Below are 9917 nucleotides of genomic sequence, written 5' to 3' on the forward strand. Positions count from 1 at the left end.
GACTTGCGAGACTCGTGCACTGCTCTGTGGACTCTACTCGACTCGGCAGCACCCGCTTTGCTACTTCAAACGCCGCTCGTCGCCATCGCGCTCGGCTTCACCGCCTCATCGTCCCGAACGCGGTGTACGGTCCCTCGTCACAGCAAAGGCAGCTGTCAAGCCGTGTGTACGCGAGTCGAGGGGACGAGCATGCGCCCGTGAGCTCGAGGCACACATGGAGCTTAACATCGCCGGTGGAACGGCCCTCAAGAGTGCGTTCCCGCCCCACCTCCCCCCTCATTTGCCTCGCCCGACCGCGCTGACGTGCTCAAACTGCCTTCAGACTTTACTCGAGCCGTTGCCTGCTTGACCAAAATCGGCGACGACCTCGACTTCAGCTGCGCGCCGACCCGCCTGTCCATCTCGACCGTAAACAGCTCGCGCACCGCGTTTGGCATCGTCCACCTCTACACCCGCTTCTTTGCAGAGTACCGCCTCGTCGACCCCGAGTCGGAGCGGCCGTGCAAGTTCTCGATCACGGGCAAGGTGCGCGTCCTCGCCTCGATGCTTACCTCCCGTTTCGATCGCACTGACAGCACTGCGCCACAGCCCTTCCTCTCGACCCTCCGCTCCAAGTCGCAGAACACGGTCGAGTCGTGCTCCATCTCGGTCGTCGACTCGGATGCGCCCGGCCATCCGCACGAGCCCGGCGTCGACTCGGGCGAGTGCCGCCTGGTCGTCCACATGTTCTGCCAGCATGGTGCGAGCAAGAGTTTCACGCGGTCCGTGTCTGCCTCTGTGCAGAACAGAAGCTGACTGACCTGCGGGGCACCCTTGTGACCACAGGCGTCCGCAAGAAGCACAGCCTGACGTACAGCGACCCGAACGTCCAGAACTGGGCGCGCTTCGACCTCAACGCCTGCACCTCGACCTGGACCGCCTCTTCGCGCGTGCTCAAGGAGTGGTCCGTTTACCTTGCACCGATCGTGCTAGGGGCCCTGCTGATTCGGCGAGACGAGCAGGACCGACCACTTCCACGTCCGCCCCGGCGCGTCGGGCGGGAGCGACGAGATCACATTCTACTGCGGCGGACTCGCCTGCCGCCTCAAGAGCTTCAACGACACGACCTTTGACGGTGCGTCGTTGCAGGCTGGTTTTGCCCGTGCGGACTCTGTGCTGACGAGCGATGCGCGGAACGTGCAGAAACGGTCAACTCGGCAGACCACTTTGCGTCGCGCCCGTTGGCGACGGAACTCATCGTCGACATTGAAGATTTCGACGCGTATGACGTGCCGGAGGAGGACGTTGTCACGTTTGCGCTCAAGGAGTTCAAGGTGGGTTGCTGGCTGCGTCTCTCATGCTGCGGCGCGGCTCTTGCCATCACAAGAGCTCGGCGACGGCTGCTGTTGTCACGGCGATGCAGCTCACAACCTTGAGCGCTCCGCAGGCCATCATCACCCTGGCCGACTCGCTCCCGACCCCTCTCTCCGCGCACTTCACCTCGGGCGGCCGCCCGCTCATGCTCGCCCTCACCGGCGACGCCTTTGAAGCCAAGTTCGTCGTCGCCACGACCGACTACGACTCGGGCGGCGGCGCACCCGCGAGGGACAACAAGGTCAAGCGCGAGAAGAGCGAGAGCGTGCAGGCGCGCGCGGCGGGCAGCGGCGCGCGGACGAGTGCGACGCCGGCGCAGCGATCGGGGGCGGGTGCAGCAGCGTCCGGCGCTGGAGCGCATCGCCCGCTGTTCAACGCGCCGACGCCCTCCCCTGCGCCGGCTTCGTTCGCGCGCGCCCGCGGGGGCACGCAGCCGGCCGCTGCGGGGGACAGCGACGACGAGTACGGCGGCGGGATGGACGACCTGCTGTTCGACGACCCGGACGAGGCGTTTGCCGAGATTGACCGGCTCTCGCAGCTGCCGCCCACCCAACAGCGGCAGCAGGAGGATGCAAGGGTGCTCGTGAGCGAGACGACGCAGGGCGCGGCGACGCAGCTGGGGCCGACGCAGGGCGCGCCGGCGCTTGGGGCGTCGAGGGGAGGAACGGCTTCGCAGGAGGGGGAGGCGGAGGACGAGCGATCGGCCAAGAGGGTGAGTCCGCACAGTCGGTTTGAGCGGCGGCCACGAGAGCACACAGCTTGCTGACTCCTCTCGCCCTTCTTCTTCTTCTGCTTGACTGCGACACACAGGCTCGGTGGAACTTGCTGGGGGACGGATGAGCTGTAGCTGCTGTCACGTTCATCTCACTTGTTGTCTGTACTCTGGTCGTTCGGCGAGCATTCGATCCCAAGAACACGTGCGCGTTGCGAAAGAAGGCAAGGTAGTGACAACAAAAAACAGCAAGAAGAGCAAAAGCCAACAAAGATGCCCCCTTCGTCGTCCTCACGTCGCGTACTTCCCGCTCGTCATGAAGACCTCCCAAATCTTGGCGCCCAGCTTGCCCTTGATCCCCCTCGCCGTCCCGCTCCCGTCGTCGAGTTGCTCGAGTACGAAATCCTCGGCCTTGCGCCTCTTGGGCGCCCCGCGCTTCTTCGGCTGCGCCTTCCCCTCCACACCTGCCGCAGCGTCGAGCGCGCGATTCTCGTCGTCGACCTCGCGCTCGTGCGCCTTCGCCTCGTCAAAGAACTGGACTGGCGTTTCCCACCGCGAGAGGAACTGGACGGCTTTTTCGGCCGAGACGCCGCTGACGCGCTGGATCATGCTCGCCCACTGGGCGCGCAGCGTCAGCGCTGCGTCGGGCTTGTTGAGCGCGCAGAACGAGGCGTAGGACGTGTGGTACGAGGTGGCCGGGGCCGTGCGGCGCAAGTGCTGCTGGAGAGAGAGGTACGTTGTGCGATCGATGTGCGTGTCGGGAATGATGTGCAGGTTGGTGGACTGCGCCCGGCGCATCAGGTCATCAGTACGTGAACACAAAGTGCGCACGCCCGGAGCGAGTGCAACAGACGCACCTCGTAGAGTTCAGCCATGATCTGCGTGCGCTTCTTCAGGTAGTTGAGCGTGTCGGCGATGTTGGCCGACTCGTGCACGTAGAAGCCGTCGTTGACTTGCAGCTGCGACTTGCAAGTCCAGATCTGCTTTCCGAACTTCTCGTCTGCGCCAGAGAATCGCTCGAAGCTTCGTGTCAGCTAAGGCGGGCGACGGTCCGAGACATCAAGGGACTGCACGTACACTGGGCAGCGACGTCGTACTTCTCGATCAGGTAGATGCGATGCGTGATGCCCGAGTCCTTGAGGCGGAGCTGCGAACCAAAGAACCGAGGTCAGCGAGTCAACAAGCGGCGACGAAAGCGACACCGCCGCGGACCTTCTGGCCGATGTAGCGTCCGTCAAGGATCGAGGTGCACAAGTCGTCGAGCCGCTTGCGCTCGACGATCGCATCGAGCACGACGTCGTCCCCGCCCGTCGCCCTGCCCGAAACGGGGTCGACGCGCCTCGCGACCCACAGCATGTCGCCGAGGGGCATCATCTTGCCCGCGACGCGGACGCCCTCGCGCTCGAGCTTTTCGCACAGCTCGACGCGCTTGCCGTGCTCGCGCGTGCCCTCGCGCGAATCGACGACGAGAAAGACCTTGAACGACCCGGCGGGCCAGACGATTGGCGTAAATGGCGTGGAGGAGAACGGCGACGTAGCGGTGGAGTCGCGCACGGGGTCGAGCGGATGCCGCGCAACGTGAGGCATATTTGCGGGTGGGTCGTACGCGACGAGAAGCGGGTTCTGCGACGACGTCGGGACGAAGGTGCGCGGTGCATCGGCGAGAATGGTCGAGGCGGACGTGCGGGTGCGCGTCGGACTCGGGCTGAGCGCCGGTGCATTGGAAGAGGGGTGGACAGTCGAGTTGCTCGTCTTGCGCGGGACGGCGCCGCCAGTCGAAGGACCAGCGATTGCTTGCGCGGGGGACGAGCTGCCGGCGCCCCCGAAGCGGGACAGCACATCCCTGACGCTCGACGCGCCACGCTGCGCTGTCAACGCCGAAGCATCCGCGCCGAACCTGCGCACCTCGGGCGGCGGGGCGTACATGGCGTCTTTGACGCGCTTCTCGGGCGCCTGGTACCCGCCGAGAAGGCTGGACATTGGATCTGAAGGCCTCGTCTGCTTGTCGGCAGGAGTCGCCAACCCCGCCGAAGACCTGGGGAAGCCCGGTGCCGTGTCGTTTGAAACCCGAGCGCGGATGTAGGCGCTCTTGGTCGTCCCGCCCGGCAGCGCTGCAGCACGTGTGAGCGGCTCGACCTTCTTGAGGCCGCGGACGATGGGGTGCAGGTCCTGCGCGACACGATACTCGATGCGGAAGAGGAGGTCGGCGCCGTCGTCCGTCTGCGAGACTTCGGCTTCGTCGCGGTTGAGGACGCGGTTGTTGTCTGCGGTCGATATGAGAGTCAGCCAAAACAAGAGTCTCGTTGCGGGTGTGAGCCGTACCCTCGTCGAGGTAGAAGTACCCAAAAGCGTTGTCTGCATGAGAGACGGTCAGTCCTGAGCGACCGTCAACGTGACCCGGCCGTTCAGCTCACCAACATTCTTCATCGCCGGTGCCGCACCCTTCTCCGCCGCCCTCGCCGCATACCCTCCCAGCGCCGCCTTCCTCCCATCGAGCGCCGCCCCTCCTCCTCCTCCTCCTCCGCCGCTGCCGCTCCCACCCGTCGGCGGTCTCTGCGCCCTTGCTCTGCTGCTCGCCTCGCCCGCCTCGCTCGTCAGTAGCGCCGAGCTCTCCCTCTGGCTGAGCTCCATCGCGCGGCGCATCTGCTCGCGGAACTCGGGCTCGTCGTCCTCCATCTCGTCGCCAAGGCCAAAGTCGAGCGGAGGCGTGGAGACGCGCCGGCGCGGCGCAGAGGCGTGCACGGCGCCGCTCGTCGAGGCAGGTCGCGGGCCGGACGACGCCCCGCCGAGAATGTTGCCGCGGCCGGCAAAGGGGCGGTGCTGGTGCTGTGGCCCGCCGAAGCTGCCGGACGACGACGGGTGCGCTTCGCCGCCGCCGCCGCCGAGGCCGGAGGAGGAAGGATGACCCGCGGAAGAGGAGGGCTGGCGCACGTGCAGAGGGAGGGAGGCGCTAGGGGCGAGCTTCTCGGCGAGGGCGTAGCCCGAGGCGGTGAGGGCGAACTTGGCGGGGCGCTTGTTGTCAGACTCGACGAGGTCCTTGTTTTGCACTGCGATGAATGGAGGTTAGCCACTCGGGTACTAGCGGCCAGCGGCCGGTGGGAAAGATCCAGGCGAAACGCACGTGTCTTCATCCCGCTCCACGCCGAGTACGTGAAGCTCTGCCCGCCCTGAATCTGCCCGCCACGGTTCGCCGTCCCCGTCTCGAAGGGCGTGGTGCTGTACTCCTCGCCGTCCTCGATGATCTGTGCTTTGGTCCTCCAAGCCTGGCGCTCGTCGAACGAAGCGTGCTTGTACAGCGCGAGGAGGATCGCATACGCGCCGCTGTTCTTCTTCGGAATGTACTCGCGCGGCTTGGGTGGCGCCTTCTCCTTCGCTTTGCCCTTACCCTTGCCCTTCGCGCCAAAATGAAAGTCCTCCTCGGGCCCCTCGTCGTCCGACGCAGCCTGGCCAAAGATGTGCCCGTCCGGGTGTGGGTTGAACGCGAGGCGCGAGCCGGAAGCGACGGCGTCGGCGTCAGTGAGACGCTGGCGGCGGGCCTCGCGCGGATCAAAGTCGTCCTCGGGCGCGACGACCCGCTTCTTGCCGGGCGCTTTGCGCGCGCGGGTGGGCGAGCCGACTGCGGGAGGTTCCAGTCGTAAGTGTCACCTTCTCGCGGGGTGCGTCGGGCGGGAGACGGACCGCGGTCGGGCATGGGCACGCCTTCCTGCTCGCACTTTGCGCGGAGCTTGTCCATAATGTAGTCGATGATCTTCGGGCCGATACCCTTGAGCTGCCGCGTTTCGTCCGGGTGCGTGAACGTAATTGGACAGCTCTTGAGCGAGTGCGCGGCCTGTCTCTGAGGGGATTAGCGGGCTGCACGGGAGGCCTCGAGAGGGAAGGAAGGGGACGGACGCGTTTGTAGGTCTGTGCGCTCTTCTCTCCGCGCTCCTCGGACCGGCTGGCGAGCTCTGCGACCCACTGGGCCCAGTCGGGATTGCCAGGCTGCACCTTGGGCATGGTGCTTGCGAGATGGACGCGGTTCGATGAGGACGCGACGAGGACGAGCAGGAGCGGGCGCAAGAGCTGCGGGGGGTGTGTGGCTCGTCTGGGCGGTGTCTGTAGCTCTTCCAAGCAGGATGCAAGCCTCACTCGGCCCGTCTGGGCGAGCGAGCGGAGCGGGTCCAGGTTGACCTTTCGCGGCGTCGCTCCACTTTCGGGTCGACTCCGTTCAGACGCGCTTCTCTCTGAGCAGAGGCAGTGCCAGTGCAGAGTACAGCAAGGATGTCTGTAGACGAGCTCGACTTTGCCGAGATCCACCGCTTCACGGTGCAGCTCGCACGCGACGCTGGCCAGCGCATCCTCGACGGCTCGCAGCAGCGCACCAGCTCGGACGACAGCGCAGCCGTAAAGGACACCAAGAAGAACCGCGTAGACCGTGCGTCGTGTCGCTCCTGCTCGCTACTCGTTGCGAGAACCGACTTCGCGCCGTCGGAAACGTGCATTGGCCCCCACATGGTCTCGCTCTGCAAACCAGAGGGCATGCTGAACCCGCGAAATACTCGCACTGACGCCAATTGGACACACAGTCGTGACCGAGACGGACCAGGCCGTCGAAGCCTTCATCAAGGAGTCAATCGCGGCAAAGTACCCGCACTTCAAGTTCATCGGCGAGGAGAGCTTTGCCGGCGGCGAGCGCGTCGACCTGACAGACGAGCCGACCTTCATCGTCGACCCGATCGACGGAACGACCAACTTTGTGCGTCGCATCGTCGCCCGGAACGATTTTGTCCCGGTCCAACTTACGCTTCTCTCCCCGGCAGGTCCACGCAATCGACTTTGTGCGCACACACCTGTTCTTCCGGACGTGTTATCATGCGTTATTGACGCATCCCAATGCAGGTCTGCTGCAGCATCGGCTTCACCTACAAGCAAGAGCCGGTCATCGGGTCCGTTCGTCCGTCTCTACTTTTAGTTCCGCACACAGTCTGACCCGCTCCTTCGAGCGTCCACAGCGTCATCTACAACCCGTTCCTGAACAAGCTCTACTCTGCGCGCGCGGGGCACGGCGCCTACCTGAACGAGACGACGCGCCTCCCGCTCACGCACCCGCACCCGCCCGCGCTCCCGTCGCTCGGGCACGCCGTGATCGGCGTGGAGTGGGGGTCGGACCGCAGCAAGGCCGTGATCGAGAAGAAGGGACGGACGTTCATGAAGCTTGCCGGGGACGGGAACGAGGTCGAGGGGGGCGTCATGGCCCATTCGCTCCGCAGCGTCGGGTGCGCTCACGTTCACTCTCTGCACGCGATTTTGACGCTGGGACTGAGCTTGAGAGACGACCGCAGGTCTGCCGCGATCAACTATGCGATGGTCGCCGCGGGCCAGCTCGACCTCTACTGGGAGATCGGGTGCTGGTCCTGGGACGTCTGCGCGGGTACCATCATTGCGCGCGAAGCGGGCGGAAAGGTCTACGGTGCGCCTCGCTCTCCCGCTCGCATGCCTTCCTCGTCTCGTACTCGCCGAGACAGTCAAGAAGGAACTGACCGACCCGCACACACAGCCAAGGGTGGCAAGGCCTGGACACCGCAGGACCTGATGGGCCACCACTTTTTCGTCGTGCGCGCGATCGCAGATAGCGAGAGCGAGACGGGCGAGGAGGCGCAGGACCGGATCGCGCGCGAGTTCTTCCAGGTCGCCGAGGAGTGGGACGTGTAGAGCCGAGCCAAGCAGAGCATGTGCATGGTCCAAATCACGGTCAGATCTCTAGTGACGACACCACTGTCTCTTCTCGCGCTGGTGACACTGCGCAAATCGCTAAGCACGAGCGAGAACATCAAGAAAGGCGCACCGAGAATTGCAAGCGCCGACTCCCCTCGTCTCCCCAACCCTGCACTACCTCGCCGGCGCATGGTAATTCACCCTCCCCACCGTGAAATCCACCCCCTTCAGCGCCTGTCGAAACGCTTCCCTGTCCGTGCCCATCCCCGCGCGCACCCACCGCTGCATCGTCTCGAGCCCGGCGACGTACTCTGCGCACTCGCGCAGCGCGTTCGAGCGCGAGAGGGCGACGAGCTCGAGTGCGCCGAGGACGAGTGCGCGGTGCAGCAGCGGACTGAACCAGGTCTCGGCGTCGAGCCGGCCTGCTGCTGGCGAGGAGGAGGGGAGGAGGCGCGCGTCGTGCAGCGCAAAGAGGGCGTGCTCGACGTAGGTGCTCGCGAGGAGGAAGACGACCGGCGTGCCGTACGACGCGGTGACGTCGAGCGGCGCGGCGAAGGAGGCGAGGCGCGAGGAGCGGATCATGAGGACGAGGAGAGGCTTGAACGGGGGCTGGGACGAGCCGAAGATGGGGCCGGGGCGGTAAGAAAGCACCTCCTGTAGTGTGTGAGAGAGACAGAGAGCGCAGGTCAGAGATGGGTCGGCTGAGCGTTCAGGGTCCGCGGATGGCGACGGGACGGACTGGCAGCGGGCAGTTGCAGAGGATCTGCACGTCTCGCGCAAGCGTCGACACCCGTCCTCCTTCACAACGTAACGGCTGGTGCATGCGCGCCTTGGCGTCCTCGACCTCGTCATCGTTGAGCGGGGGGAGCAGCGCGTCGAGGTCCTTCGAGCAGACGAGCTTGTGCGCGGACCACACCTGCGCGTCGCCTCGGCCATTCGCGTGTCAGAATGGGTCGCGGCAGCGTTCCGAGACGGTGGGAGAAGGACTCGCGAGCTTCTGGTGCGCGCGCGAGCAGAAGAAGAGACCGATCTGGCGCTGCGCACAGCCCGAGCAGCGCTGCGTTGTCGGGGTGCCGCAGACCACGCAAGGCTGCTCGGCTGCGTCGGAGGGCATGTCAGGGCAGCACGGGTATTAACTCCCGCTGTCGCGGGCTCAGCAAAGGGAGCGAAAAGACGCGAAGCGGAGAATCCTCGGAGCAACGGGAGGAGGCGGCGAGGCAAGCGACGCCAGCACCTTGTCGCTCCGCCCTTGCTGGGTTCGCTGTACGTTTTCTCGGCATTGGCAGTGCAGGTTTTGTGGGATCCGAGTTCCCCTCCGCACCGCTGTGCCTTTTTCTTGTCAATTGCTCGCGAGCAGGGTCCATGCTGCGACTGCCACCTTGCCGGCCGCGTGTAATGGCCCAGTGAGATGGTCCTTCGTGTGCGCTAGCCGGCCGCCTTCATCTTCGGACAATCGCCTGAACGCGGCGAGTCGAATGAGGCGAGAATGAGCGCAAGAGGCGCACGAAGTCGCCAACGGAACGCGCGGGAACAAGCGCAGGCCACCAGAGCTGTCGAGTCGTTCATGTGGGCTGTTCAGCAGCACTGAGCGTCGCGAGAAGCAGCGTCGGCCAAGCTTGTTATGTGCGCAAGCCAGAGTCGACCAGAGCAAGAGGCCAGCGGGCGAGAAGCAGGAGAGTGCAGACAGTGAGGGTGTTGTGAGATGCAGCAGGCGCTCGTGCAAAGTCGCGTGCTGCTCCCGAGAAGCGAGTAAGGAAGCGAAGGGAGAAAGGAGCTGGTGGTAGTGCGCGTGGTTGTATTGGCGGGTAGGGCTTAAGGGTAATGGACGCGCGCGCAGGGCTAAGGCCGAGGCGCGGCGCGGGCGGAGGGCGCGGGTGCGCTCGCTCTTCTTCCCCTCTGTCCCCGTCCCCGCCGCAGCCATGCACCGCTCGCTCCGCCTCGCCCAGCTCACCAAGGCTGCCGCCGTGAGCCCCGCCCGCCGTCCCTGCGCCCCTGCGCCCCCCCGGGGCGGGGCGGGGGGCGGGGGGGGGCGGGCGGGGGGGGGGGGGGGGGGGGGGGGGGGGGGGGGGGGGGGGGGGGGGGGGGGCGGTGCTCGTGCAACAGTCAAGGTCCGCCTGCAGACGCAACCACGCCCGGCACGAGCCGTCCAGGCGAATGC

At 65.8% G+C, this 9917-nt stretch overlaps 4 protein-coding genes across 4 annotated transcripts; 2 read left to right on the forward strand and 2 right to left on the reverse strand.

Moving 5' to 3' along the window:
• Positions 1-214: 214 nt before the first annotated feature.
• On the forward strand, positions 215-2193 carry JCM10292_006952 (uncharacterized protein; the record flags this gene model as incomplete). The annotated part of the gene is made up of 8 exons (XM_076652584.1): positions 215-251; positions 323-525; positions 589-739; positions 826-943; positions 1002-1114; positions 1183-1313; positions 1367-2065; positions 2164-2193. The coding sequence occupies 8 exons, from the start codon at positions 215-217 to the stop codon at positions 2191-2193; spliced, it is 1482 nt and encodes a 493-aa protein (XP_076501881.1).
• A 163-nt stretch (positions 2194-2356) lies between these two features.
• MUS81 (Mus81p) lies at positions 2357-6061 on the reverse strand (the record flags this gene model as incomplete). The annotated part of the gene is made up of 9 exons (XM_076652585.1): positions 2357-2848; positions 2923-3065; positions 3143-3212; positions 3278-4329; positions 4388-4420; positions 4480-5112; positions 5187-5681; positions 5744-5894; positions 5957-6061. 9 exons carry the CDS (start codon positions 6059-6061, stop codon positions 2357-2359), a joined length of 3174 nt encoding a protein of 1057 aa, XP_076501882.1.
• Positions 6062-6325: 264 nt separating this feature from the next.
• Positions 6326-7756, forward strand: JCM10292_006954 (inositol monophosphatase family protein; the record flags this gene model as incomplete). Its single annotated transcript, XM_076652586.1, has 7 exons — positions 6326-6479; positions 6631-6800; positions 6865-6882; positions 6944-6990; positions 7057-7320; positions 7387-7514; positions 7602-7756. 7 exons carry the CDS (start codon positions 6326-6328, stop codon positions 7754-7756), a joined length of 936 nt encoding a protein of 311 aa, XP_076501883.1.
• Positions 7757-7933: 177 nt separating this feature from the next.
• On the reverse strand, positions 7934-8873 carry JCM10292_006955 (zinc finger MYND domain-containing protein; the record flags this gene model as incomplete). Its single annotated transcript, XM_076652587.1, has 3 exons — positions 7934-8413; positions 8499-8675; positions 8751-8873. The coding sequence occupies 3 exons, from the start codon at positions 8871-8873 to the stop codon at positions 7934-7936; spliced, it is 780 nt and encodes a 259-aa protein (XP_076501884.1).
• Between the last annotated feature and the right edge of the window lie 1044 nt (positions 8874-9917).

Source organism: Rhodotorula paludigena (genome assembly GCF_050403205.1).
Source record: "Rhodotorula paludigena JCM10292 DNA, Rt_paludigena_JCM10292v1_ctg81, whole genome shotgun sequence".
NCBI lineage: Eukaryota > Fungi > Basidiomycota > Microbotryomycetes > Sporidiobolales > Sporidiobolaceae > Rhodotorula > Rhodotorula paludigena.